We start from the raw sequence: 17,029 nt of genomic DNA on the forward strand, positions 1-17,029 counted from the left end.
CTGAGTTCAAGTTCACGCTGGTCTATGTATTGAGTTCTAAACCAGCCATTGCTATATAGTGAGACCCTGTCTTGAAAAAAACAAAACAAAAACAAAACCAACAACAAAAAGCCAGTTGATATGGGGAGTTAATTCTACTTCAATGAGGTATGGGACCATTGTACAAATATGTGAAATACCCACTTAATCTCCTTCAGCTAGAATAGCAAGTGACAACATTTAAGTTTGAAAAGACAGTACAACACCTAAGACAAATTCTTTATTGAAGCAGAAGTATTTCACATTACATAACTGTCTGAAACATCCAGAAGAGCAAGGTCCCTTATCTCCTCCAGAAGTGTGTATAGACTTCTTCCCTTTGTTTGGCAGAATTCTTGATACTCCTTCTGAAGCACCTTGCCTTTGACTTCTTGGGCAAGCTGAGCTTCTTCCACAGATCGGGTTACTTCTTTCACTAACTCACTTTTCAGCAAGAGGGAGTTCTGATGACTCAGTTCTGGGTTTGGTGTCATATATGGTTTGTTGCTTATTATTTCAAGCCTGATTGTATCAGAATGGCAACGCAAGGCCTGGACAGATATTCTTACCTAGCACAGAGAAATACATGTTACTACATCATGTCCCTTTTTTTCTTCACATTGAAAACAACATTGAATATACACAGACTTACTGTTACATGGTCAAACAGATGAAATGTAACAGACTGCCCTCCAGCTGTGGTAGAGGTGATCTTGTTCTGAGATCGTTGCAGGGATCCTGGCTTCCATTTGGAGCTGCCATCTGGGCCACACGAAATCACTAAGCCATCTTTATTCTTTAGATAAGCAGCACCTTTAATCCCAAACCTAAACCATCATTTGGGTAAAACCAAGATAATGTATTCTTAGTATGCAGATCTATGCTTAGCCACTCTTCCTGTGGTTCACCTCCAAAAAACCTTTCTACAGAAGCAGATAAGAAACAATGCTTTGCTAGCTAAGATCTAAGACTGATATAGATAAGCACACATGTACTAATTGCTCCTGTTATTTTCTGACTGTGTATTACACTCTACATACAGTAATCTTATGAATAGTGTATATATGTAGCATTGTATAGGATAATATATAGTGAGTTTGTTTGAGAAAATCTCACTCTGTAGCTGTGGCTGGCCTAGAGCTTGCTTTGAAGACCAGGCTGGCCTTGAACTCAGAGATCTGCTTGTGTCTGCCTCTTGAGTGTTGAGATTAAAGGCTTATGCTTATATTCTTTTATCAGAGATAAGGTCTTATATAGTGTAAGCTGGCATCAAAATCATTGTGTAGCCACAGATGACCTTGAACTTCTGATCTTGCTTTACAGGCTTATGTTACAACATCTGGTTTTATGCTGTGCTGGGACCAAACCCAGGACTTCATATGTGTTAGGCAAGCACTCCACCTTTGAGCTACACACCCCCAGTCTAAGTAAATACCTTAATAAGTTATATATAATGTATCATTTGTATTCAACACTGCTATAGTTTAACTGCGATTTCTCATTAACCACTGCATGAGAAGTAACATACCTTGGTATGAATACAAGCACACCATTTGTTCTAATTGAATAAATTACTCCATCGGCCATACAGCGCTCCTCTGTTTCCGGGTCTCTATCTTTAAAGTACATGCACTGGAAGAGCTCAGTGGACTGCTTCTGAGAATGTTGGGCTGCCTGTAAGAAGCACAACCCTGAGCATGACAATAGAGTTCCCTGACGTCCAGGAAGAAACCCGAAACTCATTCCCACAGAAACAGCTTTTAAAAGGGTGGGATTCAACAGTGTGGTGGTGTAAGCCTGTAATCCCAGTATTTTGGAGGCTGAGACAGCAGGATGAGCCATCCAGAGTAAGCTGGATCAACTAAACCAAAGAAAAAGAGATAGCAATCCCATCTCAAAAAAGAAAAGAAAGAAATAAAATAAATAAAATAGATCAAGCAGCAAGGTGAGACGTGAAGGGAAGACTCAATGGGTAAAAGCTCTTTCACCCAAGTTCAACCCCCAGAACCCATGTAAAGCTGGATATGGTGGCACATATCTGTAATCCCAGCGTATTCCTACTCTGATGAAAGGCAGAGACTGGAGAATTAGCCAGAAGCTTACAGCTGTATTCAACAGCTATTCTAAAGTGCACAATGCACTCCTTACACACACACATACTAAGACTGATGAGATGCTTGGTGGTTAAAAAGGCACTTACTGCCAAACTTGACAGCTAGAGTTCTATATCTGGGATGAAGATGGCAGAAGGAGATTAGCAACTCCCACAGATTATCCTTTGACTTTCACTTGAATGTACAGATACATACACACAATAAACAAATAAATAAATGAATAGAATTTAAGAGGTTTTAGAGTTATGAAAAGTTAAGTCAGGCAGTGGCAGCAGTGGCGGCAGCAGCAGCAGCAGCACATGCACGCCTTTAATCCCAGTATTATGGAGGCAGAGGCAGGTGGATCTCTGAGTCAGTTCCAGGACAGCCTGGTCTACATACAGAGAACATCTCATCCCTCCCCACCAAAATCCTAGACAATGCTAACTTTTTTTTTGGGGGGGGTGGGTGGGCAGGGTCTCACTACTATGTAGCCCTGGCTGTTCTGGAACTCACTATGTAGACCAGGATGACCTCAAACTCAGAGATCTGCCTGCCTTTGCCTCCCAAGTGTTGGAATAAAAGGCATTCTGCCTCCATGCCTCTCTCTTTCCATTTATATAACTTGGTAATTTAAACCAGGCTAGCCTCAAACTTTAACCTGCATGCCTCAGACTCCTGAATGATGGGGTTACACCATACCCAGCTGCTTGAATCTTTATATCTCTATCTTTTTGGACAGACCTCTAATCCACTGTCAAGCCTCTAATGCTAAGTCTGGCATAGAACATAAAGAGGCTGAACTGGAAGGTCTCTTGAGTTCCCTGAGTGAAAACTCAGCCTGGGAAAAAACAAGTCCTCATCTGAACAAAACAAAACTGCCAGGCATGTAAGTACATACCTTTTATCCCAGCACTTTGGAGGCTGGTGGATCTCAGAGGCAGAGGTCTATATAATGAGACCCTGACTCAAAAACAACCACTCAAACAACAAATATTCCTCAAATCATGTTATCTCAGAACACTAGTAAATGTATTAAGAGTAATGGTTACAATAATAATGGTATCCCATTCTCTTAAGCAGTAAAGCTGATACCCTCTTATGAGATAGGTAGGAGTTTGAAATTCCTTACTCGGTTTCTGTTGTTAATATGTCTGCATAATTCCTCAAGTTCTTTGTTGCTGAACAAGCTTTCTTTCATTTCCATCTTCTTGTCTTTTGAAATGGCTGCCATTAATAGTCGGTGTACAACAATATCTGAATATCTTCTTATTGGAGAAGTAAAATGAGTATATTTATCTAATGCAAGACCTTCAAAAGGAAACCAAAGCATCAGAGTAAAGGACAGACAAGAGCATTTTCGAAAAGATTAGCTCAAGGTTAAGCCATACGTAAGTCAGTCACCGTAATGATGGAACTCTTCCTCTGCACAGGATCCAGTGGAGAAGTAGAGTGCATTGGACATAGCCTGAGTGGCCATAGAGCGCAGCAGCTTGTTCACCATAGGGTCGCTGGGATCATTTGCACTGTCCAGAGAGTCAGCCAGGGTTTTATTGGACCTAACAAGAAACACAGAAGCATTGATGAGTCTCCAAAGGCAATTTACATGTAACACTTTCCACTCTTTGATTTAAATATCTTCATCTACCAGCAGTTAAATTTACTTTAGCCATAGTTTCTTTTCAATATAGAAATGTAGTTTGCTTTTAAAGTTTAAACAAAGACTGTCAGAATTTAAGTTTTTTGTTTGTTTGGCTTTTTGAGACAGGGTCTCTCTGTAGCTTTGGAGCCTGTCCTAGAACTTGCTCTGTCGACCAGGCTGGCCTTGAACTCACAGAGATCCATTTACCTCTGACTCCTGAGTGCTAGGATTAGAGGCGTGTGCTACCACCACCTGGCTCAGAATTAAAATCTTTAAAACTTTATTTATTTTACCTGGGCAGTGGTGGTGCATGCCTCTAATCCCAGAACTCAGGAGGCAGAGTCAGGTGGATCTCTGTGAGTCTGAGGCCAGCCTGGTCTACAAAGCTACACAGAGAAACCCTGTCTCAAAAACTAAAATTAAAAAAAAATTATTTACTTTCATATATATGTGTGTATACTTCAATACATTCATATGGTGTAGCAGCTCACTAAAGCCAGAAGGTGGCATTGATTCCTCTAGAAGAGTTTGAGGCAGTTGTGAGCTGCTATGTGGGTGCTGGGAACCAAGCCTGAATTCTTTGCAAGAACAATCAAGTCATTTTGCTCTAAGTGCTGAACCATCTCTCCAGCTCTCAGAATTTATATTTCTTAAGTAGTATAAAATGTCCCATTGATACAAGGCTAAGTCGATGATGACTGAAACAGGTGGTCAGATTCTTGTGGAATTACATTCTTTTTTTTTTTTTTTTTTTGATGTATGGGGGTGTTGAGACAGTGTTTCTCTGTGTGGTCCAGGCTGTCCTAGAATTCATCACTCTGTAGACCAGGTTAGCCTTCAACTGAGAGATCCATCTGCCTCTGCCTCCCTAGTACTGGAATCAAAGCTGTGTGTCCCCTCCCCCATAGTGGAGTTACATTCTTAATACACTCAACTGTAAGCATCCTATACCAGTCAAAGAATGGCGTTCGTTTTTAATTTATCAAGAACTATTTAGCCAGAGGGAAGTTTCAAAACAAAGCAGCAGGGATGGCGATGCACTCCTGTACTCCATGAACTCCAGAGACTAAGCCAGAAAACATGGTGAAAATCTGCTTCAAAAACAGCAGTCCGAAACTTGAAGTAAACCTATGTGACTTTTTTTTCTTAAAGGACAAAAGAGAGATTTGTTTACTCTGAAAGTAACATTTAAACTCTTAGGAACATATTGGTATATCAAAAATAAAACCAGGAATGTAACACAACTCAGTTCTGAGCGGCTGGCTATGAGGGAAGATGGAAGACAGAGGTGAGCTCGATGAAGGCCACACAGGCCTGGGAAATGACCACTAAGAGGAGCTTCTGAGCAGAAAGGCCTTGGATGAAAACCCTGACCACTTGGGAGGCAGAGGTAGGCGGATCTCTGTGAGTTCCAGGACAGGCTCCAAAACAATGCAGAGAAATCCTATCTGAAAAAACAAAAACAAAACAAACAAACAAAAAAGAAAACCCTGACCAACAGGTAAATGATGAGCTAGTTACTAACTCCCGTCAGTTAACTATAAATGACAGTCACCACCTCAACATTCTAAGGACTGTGATCCAAAGGCCTGTTGGTCTGTGTGACCTGCATGCAGGTGAATCAACCAACGACCCACACTCTGCTGCTTGAAGACAGCCAAAATAAAGTTTAAAAAAAAATCCATCTTGTTAAACTGATAAAAGGTATTTTAATTAGGACCTTGTGCCTGGCAACATAGTTTTTAAATCTTCTTTAAGTAGTCCTGGCTGGTCTCAAACTGCTGATCTGGCTGCCTTGGGCTCCAATGGATCACTGTCTAGCTGCATGGCATATTTGAGGAACCATAACAAGATAAACAGATGCACAGTGCTCTCTGCCATTCCTCGTCCCCTCAAAAGAGGATTACCGTGTGTCTATGAGGAAGCCTTTTGCCTTAGCACATTCCCGGAGCTCTGAGAAAAACTCCTGGTGTGGAGGGGGGTGTTGGCGCAGCAAAGCCTGGTGGGGGAAACTCTGCCAGATTTTCTTGGCTACCCAGTGGTTGGCTAGGATCATGCATTCGGCCACTGTCTCGTGAACCTCCAGGGGCTGCTTGGGGATGAGGTCATGAATGTTCTTCTTGTCATCCAGCTGGACTCGAACCTCTACGCCTTCCAGCTCCAGGGCGCCGCAGCGGTCTCTTTTTGCTCGGATGTGGCGAGCTATGTCAGTCAGCTTTCCAATGGCCCACACTAACTCCTCCAGTTTGGCCTGTTTGCTCTGTTCCTCCAAGGCTTTGAATTCTGGGATATCATCCACAATGCTGAAGTTTCCATCTAGTAGCTCTTGGGCCGCCTCATAGAACAGTTTGTAAGCTGACCGGATAATGGTTCTGCCATACCACACCTTCTTAATTTCGTAAGAGGTTTTATCTAATTCCCACATGACGCTCACAGCATACCTATAAAACCAGGGGCATCAACAGTATCATTATTCCATTCTATTTTCTTTAACAGTTATACATTTTATTTATTTTGTGTATGCTTACATGTATGGGTGCACATGTGAGCACCATGACACATGTGAAGGTCAGGGGGTGACTCATGAGAGCCAGTTCTGTCTTTCCACCATGTCGGTCCTAAGGGTCCTCACCTAGTCCCACTGAGCTATCTCATTGAGCTTTCATTCTTTTTAAAGATTACTGTTCTTTACTTAATGTCCATTGGTGTTTTACCTGCACATATGCCTGTGCAATAGACATGTGCCTGCTTCCCAAGGAGGCCAGAAGAGGGAGGGCATCAGATTCTCTGGAATAGGAACTACAGGCAGTTGTGAACTGTCATGTGGGTGCTGGGAGTCAAACCTGGGTTGTTGGAGTTGTCTGGAAGAGTGGCCAGTGCTCTTAGCCATCTCCTCAGCCGCCTCCATTCTATTTTACAAGCAAGCAGAACTTGATCTTGAATCTAATTTGAAAGAAATGACTTTGCTACAGACTTTTGGTGCATTTTTAAACTAATTACTCCATCACACACACACATACACACACACACACACTTTAACATTAAAAACAAAGTCAGTCAGACTTGGTGGTGGTGCATGCCTTTAACCCCAGCACACAGGAGGTAGAGGCAGGTGGATCTCTATGAGTCTGAGGCCAGCCTGGCCTACATAGTAAGTTCTAGGCCAGCCAAGGACACATAGTAAGCAACAAAGTAAGACAGGGTTCTACTAAACTCTCAACAACCCTGAAATGAGTTTGCACACAATATGAAAAATCTAAGAGTTCTCCATTTTGATTAGAATAGCTTGACACTGATTGGGTTAAATCTGTTTACTGCCCCAGGAAATTAGAGAAAAGCCTTTAAATTCTACAAAATGACAGGGAGCTTGTATCAATCTTGATGATAGGTTAACTAGCAAAAAGCTCATTTAGCAAAGAAATATTCTGCCACTAAAACATTTTATTAAAAAAATCTATATGTTTATAATGCATACAAAGGGGCTAATTTTTCCAATATGTAAAGAGTTTTTATGAATCAATAATAAATCACAAACCCAAATGAAAATGAATAAGGAATATGAAGCAGTTCACAGGAAAGAATACATAAATATCCTTTAACCAAAAAAAGGTTTACCTTCACACATAGTAGAAAAATATAAATTAAAATTAAGATACTACTTATCTAACAAACTGACTTAGATGAAAGGATACAGCATAGTATATCAGTCAGGCTGTGGGAAAATAAGCTCTTGTACCTACTGCTGTGGAAACAGATTGCTATGATATCTGTGGAGGACAATCTGATCATAAAGCTCTAAACACAAATGCATGTGTGTATAAATTATAAATGGCACACACACACACACACACACACACACACACACATATATATATATATATATATATATACATTCTCGTCTACATATATATTATACATATAGTTGTTTTCTTTCTGAGACAGGCTTTCTCTGTGTAGTTTTAGAGGTTGTCCTGGAACTTGTAGACCAGGCTGGCCTCAAACTCACAGATCTGTCTGCCTCTCCCTCAGGCTGGCTTCAAACTCACAGAGATCTGCCTGTCTCTTCTTCACGAGCACTGGGATTAAAGGCGTGCACCACCATCACCTAGCATATATTTGTTAGAAACAGAAGTAGTCTGCTTAGGAAGAATAGCACTCCTAAAATGGGAATCTGCTCTTTATATCTATGTTATATTAGTATTTTTATAAAAAAAAAAAAAGAAATTACGGGTGCTGGAGAGATGGTTTAGAGGTCATTGGCTACTCTCTTCCAGAGAGGTTCAGAGTTCAATTCTTAGCAACCACATTGTGGCTCACAACATTCTACAATGACATCTGATGCGCTCTCTCTCTCTCTCTCTCTCTTGGTTTTTTTGAGACAGCATTTCTCTGTAGCTTTGGCGGCTGTAGCTCTGTAGGCCAGGCTGGACTCAAACTTACAGAGTCCAGCCTGCCTCTGCCTCCCCAGTGCTGGGATTAAAGGTGTGAACCACCAATGCCCAGACTGATGCTCTCTTTTGGTGTGCGGGCATACATGTAGGCAGAACACTGTGTATATATAATAAATAAATAAATTTTAAAATTAAAAATAAAAAAATTACACTTCCATATTTATGTGCATTAAATATAGAAAAATATTCCTGAAATCAGTACCTGAGGAGAAAATAGGAAGGGGCCTTTATTCTATCTTCGGGAATTAAGTAATTTTAAACTATCTAATTATGTATTCATTGATAAAACACAAACTCCTTAAGCTCAAGTGCCTTCTAGAGAACAGTGTCTGCTAAAGAGTATAGTGCATTCTTCTCAGCCTGTGGCCTACTTCAGAAAGCTAACATCAGGAGAACAGAAGGAAAGGAGGAGGCTGGAAAAATAAAGAAGCCATATGTGGGAGGGAAGAAGGAAGCAGGGAGCCAGCGAGGGGTGTGGAGTGGTAGGGAGAGCACACAGGAGGCTGCTGCGGGAGAAACAGAGCAGGAGTGCAGGGACAGCTCTGAAGGCGAAAATCAGACTCACCTGTCAACGCCTCCCAGGAGGGAGCAGAGATCGGCGCTGAGGATGGAGGGCAGCATGTCATAGCGGCGATCCGCTAGGTAGTAAGTGGTAGCCCTGGAATGACAGCGAGGGGTAACTGACCTTCAGCAGCCAGAGGAACTGCTGACAGTGTGGGCTGCAGGAGGTAAACAACCAAGACCAGGGTTGGACTCTCCTGGGGCTACTGCTCCCCGTAAAGCGGAGCGGCTGCCTAATTAAATAGCTCCCATGTGCCCACTCGACCAAGTCACACTGCTTTGGCTGAATATTCTTCCACTAATGTAGACAGTAAAAGTGACATGAATCTTGCTTGTATGAGAAAAATGGGAGCATGATGATCTAGCATCTGTAAAGAATACCGTATTACATGTGAAAATCCACTCATTTTTAAGAGAAAGTGATGGGTAAAAGGTTAAGAAAGGACAAAAACTGATCAAGGTACCATTTTCCTGAAGTGGGGGATTTTCAGAACTGCCCAAACAGGAGATTTTGGCCATCTGAAATTAGCACAGACAACAAACATGCACAACATTGCTGACAATAGTTACCTTGTTCTAGCTTCGACATCAATGTAAGAGTTGGGGACCACAAAGTGTGTGACATCGGCAATATGGACACCAAGCTCCAGGTTGCCATTATTCAAGGTTCTGACGGACAGAGTGTCATCCACATCTTCACAACCCTTGGGGTCAATGCTGAACACAAGGTGGGTGTTCCTCAGGTCCTTCCTCTCTCTCTCTTCTTTGGGACTCACCTTCCAAGGGTTTTCCGGTGTGTTCACTGGCATCTCACACATCTGCACCAGAGACCAAATATTCAGAAATCTATGCATTATAAGGTTCTCTAAAAGCCCCCTCTTTTGAGAGGGACTGGAGACAGGGCTCAGTGGTTAAGAGCACTGACTGCTCTTCCAGAGGACCCAGGTTCAATTCTCAGCACCCATGTGACAGCTCACAACTGTTTGTAACCCCAACCCCCCAGGGTTCCGGTGTCCCCTGGCTTTTTTTGGGCATCAGGCATTCATGAAGACATTGTCTGCCTTATGTCAGTCATTGTTCACAAGCCTTCAGTGCTCCAACTATGCTAGACTGGCTGGCCATGAAACCCTAAGTAAGGATCTCTTTCTGTACCCTTTCTCAGAACTAAGACTATTATAAGCATGTGTCACCATGCCCAGCTTTTTATGGGGGTTGTGGGTTGGAACTCAGATCCTCATGACTGCATAAGCACTTTACTGATTAGGTATCTTTCCAGCCTTATTTGTCTTCTTTTAATTAATAACTGTTCTTCAGGTGCCTCACAAGCGTCAGGCATTGGACTGGGCTCTGGGAAGTCGGGAAGTCAGGAAAGACAGTATTGAAACCTCACAATCTGTTGGAAATGTCCCATGACTTCTGGCAGTCTCATTAGTTACAGGGCCAGAACAAGAATGAATTGGCGACATTGAAGGGCCAATGCGTCCTGTTTCCACAGGAGTCCTGTGTTTGAATGTAGTTGAGCTTTTAATTCAAGTCAAGACCTGAAGAGGAAAAAAAAAAAAATCTACATGCCCTCCCCCCCATAAAAGCTTATTCCTTAAAGATAATTTAAACAAGGCCAGTCTGGGGCATTTTCCCTCTATGATTACCCTGTTTAAGTCATCAATTTGAAGCTAAGTAGACTAAAGGAGAGATAATTGTAGTCTTGTGAAGTCTAATTCAAACTTCGTTTTATTCTAACATTTTCACTAAGAGGTGCCAAGTGAGTGAACAAATAATTCCCAGAAACTAATGTTAAACATAAAAATTTAATCATGTAAGATAGTCTAAATTTAGTAATGTAAAACAGTTGAAATATTTTCTTATTGTAGCCCCTGTTATGTCAGAAGCTATAATGGAAACATGCACACCCATCCACTGGATGGTAATTCACACTGGGGCAATGTTTTTCTGGAAAGCTATCTGCCAATATATAACAAACCTATTTAAATTTTTTATGCCCTTTGACTTGGTAATTTAACTTTAAGGATTACATTCCAAGGAGACGATCAAAAGAATAAAAAAGGCAACACTGATTAAAAAAAATGTTTCAAGTAATATTTCTTTCGCTAATACTGAAAAATTAAACACTACCAATGTCCAACAATTGAGGAATGTTTAAGCAAAGTAGGGTAAATTAATTTCAGTAATTTGTCTTAACTACTAAAAATAAGTAGGCTATGTCTATACATAGAAACAATTTTAAGTGAAGAAGGCAGAAGAGAATATGTGTGCACAGTGGATATAGTCATGAGAGGGTAATAAAGGAGACTTCTGAGATTGTGAAAGGCCATAAACTGATGGAGTCACTGGTAGTTTATGTTCACTGGACTTTTGTTTTGTGTAAAGGTTTCAAAAACCATTTCATAATGAGCCTGACTTTTTGATCCTCCATCTCTGGTGGTGGTGGGAAGCTTGTCTGGGTCTGTAAAGAAGAGAGATAGAGTGGGTGTAGTGGAGCAAGCCTTTAAACTCAGCATTCTGCAGGCAGAGGCAGGTGGATCTCTGTGAGTTCTAATCCATCTAAGGATACATAGCATGACCTTGTCTCAAAAAAAAAAAAAAAATGAAAGAAAAAATGAGGAGGAGGAAGAGAAGGGGATGGGGAGAAGGAGGAGAAGAAGGAAGAAGAGAAGGTAGAGGAGGGGGGTAATAGTGGTTGCTTAGGGTTGGGGACAGACACTGACTAAAAGACCCTGACATGTCATTTTAAGCACAGTTGAAAAATACAAAATTTTGAGAGCAGTGAGGCTGTAGAAAACTGTTTGTACTTGGAGTTGACCTTAGTTTGGCCCAAGTATAGAATTGGGAGGGGTGAGGTTTTGTTTCTAATTTTCTATGGCTTTAGACAGTCGCTATATAATATTAAGTTTGTTTTTTGTTTTTTCGGGGACAGGGGGATGGCTCAGTGAATAAAGGGTTTACCACACAGACATGATGACTCAAGTTTGGTAAGAAGCTGGGGAGTATCAAGCACACCCATAATCTAGGAAGATCTTTGGGGCTTCATGGTCCCCAGCTCACTATCATATTCAGTGACAGAGTTTGTCTCAAATAAATGAGGTAGAGGGGCTGGAGAGATAGCTCAGCAGTTAAGAGCATTTGCTGCTTTCCCAGAGGATCCGAGTTTGATTCCCAGCACCCAAGTCAGCTTACAACAGCCAGCTCCAGGGGATCTAATAACCAGTTTTGGCTACCTATGTGAATACACACACATACATAAATAAAAATAAAATAAGGTGGAAAGTGGTCAAGGTAGATGCTAAATGTTGACCTTTGGCTTCTATATTGCATGCACAATTAAATTTACACACACACACACACACACAATTTTTTTTCCTTCATGATGAAACAGCAACAAAAGCAGAAAGAAATATATGTCTCTGTAACAAAGATCTCAGGAATACCTGACCTGAGCTTCGGAGAAGGGGACCACAGAAATACTGTTCTCTACCAGGATGGTTGCAATTTCCCCTTCCAGATCACCAATTCTCCCTAAAACACGCACAAAATGTCCATTTGGATACACTGATGTTGTCTCCCAGGAATCAATTCGCACAACCACCCTGAAGTCCTATATGAAGGGAAAAAAGAATACAATGTGAACCAAAGCTAGAGTTGAGTGGTTCAATTTGAAGCATCAAAACAGCACAGAGTACCAAAGACAGGCCAATTTGCAAAAAGTAGCTTATTTTACTTTCTGGTTTTCCTTGCCACTCTTCTGAATGGCCCAGATGGCATGCAAACACTTCATCAATGCTTTGAAGGGAGGCATTACCTCCTTCAAACAACTGGGACAGAAATTTTAGTCTGTTAAAAGAAAAAACCAATATTTGCCAGGTGTTAAAAGAAAAAACCAATATTTGCCAGGTGTTGGTGGCTCAGGCTTTTAATCCCAGCATGAGCTAGTTCCATCAGGGGCTCCAAAGCAATACAGAGAAACTCTGTTTCGAAAAAAACAAAACAAAAACAACAAAAACAAAACTATTTGTCTGTCTCAAAAAACCAAAATAAATAAATAAATAAAAACCAATTGTAATATATTTTATTTAACACTTGAAACACAAAGGAGTACAACCCAATAATGTAGGGTCCTAATTAAGTCTTGGGAATTGAGGGATGGATCAGTGGTTACAAGCACCTCTACCAAAGGACCTGGGTTTAGTTCCCAGCACCCACATCAGGCAGCTCACAGTCTCCTATAACTCCAGAGCTAGGAGGAGACCTGACACTCACTTCTGGCTAGTGTGGGCACCTGTATTCATGTGTACACACCCCCACACACAATTAAAAATAAAATAAGTTTCAACAAATCAATAAAACAACAGGCTCAATTTCTAGTGTGGGAATTACTTTCTAATTTTGTTTTAGTCTCAAGAAGCTCCTTGGCAGGAAAGATGGTATCAGTGTAAGCTGGACCTCTCCACTCCCCAGAAACTCCAGACACCCTGGAAATGGAAAGTGCAATAGTCCAACTGGCCTTAGAGTATGCAGAAAGCTTCCAGGGGCAAAGGCACAATGACCAGGTAAGGGCTGGGGCCATTCTACTTTAGTCTCGTTTGCAAATGAGACTAATTACAAAATGCTAGGCAAATTAAGTCAAGAATGGTCTCCAGTCTCTGCCCCAAGGAAAAGCTCGTATTTGCCTTTCATGCCTGTGTTTTTTCTCTGGCACTCCAGTCCTATATGGGTAATCGATCCGTGAAGTCGTACTACTTTATCATCCCCATAGGACACTTGGATCATATTTCTCTATCTTTCCCTGGAAGGAAGCTTGTTAGTGTTGGCAAACTGTACATATTCAAAGTTTCTGGGTTGGACAGTAGGATAATGTATGTTCACTCAGTTCGTCCTACACAGCTCTTTCTAGGACAACTTCTCTCTGGCCTTCATTTATTAAGCATGGACTACTTAAAGGATGGCTCTTTTATATTTAGAATGCTTAAAAACAGTATCCCAGAGTGCTAGATACCGTCAATAATTGATTTCCTCTTATTCAAAGGAATTAACAAGGCTTCCTGGTGCTGCTCAAAAGCCAGCAAAAACAGAGGCCCACAATTGCCGCAGTGGCTACCTGGAGGGCCTCTGCTTGCTGAGTGCTGATGCGGATTTTGGGGATTCTGTAATCCCAGGGCGTGACTAGGATCTTCTGGGCATTTTTGCCCTGAGACTGGACCTCTTCTTTGGATGGAAATGTCACCACATAATCTCGCCAGTTCTTCTGAAGGATGCCCACCACTCGACCTTCAGGAAGACAAAACACAACAAAGCACTGACTGGCTGGTTATCTCCACTCTGGGCTGTGAGAGTACAGCAGCAAGGAAGTGAACAAGAAATATGCTGTTCCTGTTCTCAGCTCATCCACATAGCCTCAGTGTATCTGAAGACCCGCCTTCTTAGCACTTTAAATGTGAATTTTTTTAAAAAAAAGATGAATAACTTTTAAACAATTGTCAGCCGGGTATAGTAGTTCATGCCTTTAATCCCAGCATTAGGGAGGCAGAAGCACGAGCATCTCTTGTGAGTTCCAGGGCAGCCAAGGCTACATAGAGAGACGCTGTCCCAAGCAAAACAACAACAAAAAACATTGCCAGCACTTCCTTTTTCTGCACAGTTCAATATGACATTCAGAATCTGTCCCATCTTCTCCTCTGCCTTACCTTCTCGATCTCAGGATTTGGTACTTTGGGCAAAGCCAATGGTTTTCACTCCTGACTTATTTTTTTTTTTTTTTTTTTGAGTAAGGGTCTCATCATGTAAATCTGGCTGTCTTAGAACTCATTATGTAAATCAGACTGTCTTCCAACTCCACAGAGATCTGCCTGCCTCTGCTTCTCAAATGCTACTTAAAGGCATGTGCCAGCATGCCTAGCTCTGTTCAGTGTTTTCTTGAGACAAGGTATTGCTATATAGCCCTGGTTGGCCTAGAAATCAAGGTAATCCCTTGCCTCTGTCTTCCTAGTGCTAAGATAAAAATATGGCCACTAGGCCTGGCCTTGTCTCACTTGTCTTTTGTTTGTGTTTTTGACACAGTGTCTTTCTATGTAGCCCTGGGTGTTCTGGAACTCACTATGTAGATAAGGCTGGCCTCGAACTCAGATCTACCTGCCTCTGCCTTCTAATGCTGGGATTAGAGGTGTGAGCCTTCCTGACTGGCTTTTCATTTGTCTTTAACCATTGCCCGCTGCTGTGTACTTCCACAATCACCCACGTTCTTGCAAAAACTCCACTAACTTGGGCCAGTTGACACAGCAAAGAGAATATACATCCTAAGTCTAATACGTAGCACTGAAGGCAGGAAAGGATAACTACAGCAGCTACAAGTACTTTTTTCCTTTTTTTCACAATCTTTTCTTATATGTGCACCAGTGTGAGTGAGTGAGTGTGTGTGTGTTCATATGCTATTCTTTGGGAACTAATAACCTGGACTTTTTTTTCCTTAGAGACAGGGTTTCTTTGTGTAACAGTCCTGGCTGTCCTAGAACTCACTTTGTAGACTAGGCTGGCTTTGAACTCACAGAGGTCTGCCTGCTTCTAACCAGTCATACCTGAAGTTTTGAGATGAATTCTCTCATTGGCTTGAAGCCCCTCCTTAGGCTTAGCTGATGCCCACAGAGCAGCACACCCATCAACGGGTCACGTACTGTAACAATGAATACAAGGGAATGACCTGCATTTGGGCAGGAGGGCCCTGGGCAATTGGGTACAAGCTGACACAGTGAAGTGGGAGATGAGAGTCAGATTGCAAGTGAGACCCTGTGGAAAGCAAGGAGAGAGAACGTAGAGGGAAATATCATCACAAACTGAGGCAAAGAGGCAATAGATGGAAACCACACACTGCCCAGAGGGGCTGAAGAAGTTAGAGTAACTCTGCTGATGGGCCAGGTACGGTGGTGTCCTAGTGATATGGAGGTGGAGACAGGAGAATCAAGGTCGTCCTTGAACAGTAAGGTTGAAGCCACCCTAGATTACACCAGACCCTGTCTCAAAAAAAGTAAAACAAGCTGAGCAATGGTGGCACACACCTTTTAATGCCAGTACTTGGGAGGCAGAGGCAGGTGGATCTCTGAGTTGGAGGCCAATCTGGTCTATATAGCAAGTTCCAGGACAGCCAGGGTTACACAGAGAAACATTGTCTCGAAAAACAAAACAAAAACAACAAAGCAAACAAAAAGAAGCAAAACAAGTAAATAAACTTGTTTATTGGGATTGAGGGTGGAGCAGCGGTGGAGCACTTGTTCAGCCTGTCTGAAATCCTAGGTTCAATCCCCAGTGTTAAAAACAACAATGAAATAGACTGTAGAGAGGGGAAGCCGATAATGTAGAGATCATGCCTTATTTCCCAAAGGCAATGCTTCATATTCTTACAAACTACTAGGAGAGGAGATTGTAAGTTGTTCTCATCGCACACACACACAAGAAAGCCGAGGTGGCTAAAGAGATGGCTCAGTGAATGAAACCGTTGACACACAAATATGAGGACTTGAGTTTGAAACCCCAGAACTATGTAAAGCCAGGTAGCCTTCTCCAACAGGCAGAAGCAGAACCAACACCAGTGGCTGTTCTCTGACTTCTACATGTATGCTATAGCATGCACACTGGCATTCATGAGCATGGACACGCAGGCACATCATATACATAAAAAAGGGCTGGAAAGGATGCTCGGTGGTTAAGAGTACTGGCTGTCTTCCAGAGCACCTGGGTTTAATTCCCAGCACCCACATGGTGCCGCCTCACAACTATCTATTATTCAAATTCCCAGACCCCCAATACTCTATTCTAGGGCATCGGACAATCACAGACATACCTGTACAGGCAAAACACTCCTACACATAAAAATAAATAAAAGATTGCTGTTAATTAGCTGGATTTAGCCATTCAACAATGCATACCTATATCAAAACACCACAGTGTTCCTGATGAACACGTGCAATTTTCATTCAACAAACAGAATCAGGGCAGGAAGGAACTTCCTGTCAAGCTCACCTGTGGGCATAGGCTCACTTGGGGACTCGCCTGGGGCCTTGTCTTCACTGTCGTTCTCGCACAGGGCACCAGTTCTTCCTTTCCATTCGCTTTTGGGGAGTAGCTCCACCACCACCACATCTCCATGGATGGAGCGGTTCCGAGCCTTTGTACCATGGATGAGGATGTCGCTGAGCAAGCCTGTGTGCGTGCAGCACAGAGAAGCTGTGAGTCAATGGCTGCACAACAGGAGGCATTTC

The 17,029-nt window shown here is 42.1% G+C and overlaps 1 protein-coding gene across 2 annotated transcripts in view; it reads right to left on the reverse strand.

Annotated features, from left to right (window-relative positions):
- Window positions 1-218: 218 nt before the first annotated feature.
- The window catches only part of Dis3l (DIS3 like exosome 3'-5' exoribonuclease), a 35,851-nt gene continuing 19,040 nt past the window's right edge, over window positions 219-17,029 (reverse strand). Inside the window, exons 7-17 of one of the 2 annotated variants that reach the window (XM_051197734.1) lie at window positions 16,791-16,970; window positions 13,879-14,048; window positions 12,217-12,378; window positions 9,336-9,583; window positions 8,770-8,862; window positions 5,661-6,194; window positions 3,516-3,670; window positions 3,244-3,422; window positions 1,547-1,692; window positions 671-845; window positions 219-587 (exon numbers count right to left, since the gene is read on the reverse strand). In XM_051197734.1, the coding sequence (XP_051053691.1) occupies window positions 279-587; window positions 671-845; window positions 1,547-1,692; window positions 3,244-3,422; window positions 3,516-3,670; window positions 5,661-6,194; window positions 8,770-8,862; window positions 9,336-9,583; window positions 12,217-12,378; window positions 13,879-14,048; window positions 16,791-16,970 (2,351 nt within the window). In that variant the 3' untranslated portion in view covers window positions 219-278. Of the gene's footprint in view, window positions 588-670; window positions 846-1,546; window positions 1,693-3,243; window positions 3,423-3,515; window positions 3,671-5,660; window positions 6,195-8,769; window positions 8,863-9,335; window positions 9,584-12,216; window positions 12,379-13,878; window positions 14,049-16,790; window positions 16,971-17,029 lie in introns of those variants that run through there. The other variant, XM_051197735.1, reaches the window with a different exon arrangement.

This window comes from Phodopus roborovskii, unplaced genomic scaffold (genome assembly GCF_943737965.1).
Source record: "Phodopus roborovskii unplaced genomic scaffold, PHOROB, whole genome shotgun sequence".
Lineage (NCBI taxonomy): Eukaryota > Metazoa > Chordata > Mammalia > Rodentia > Cricetidae > Phodopus > Phodopus roborovskii.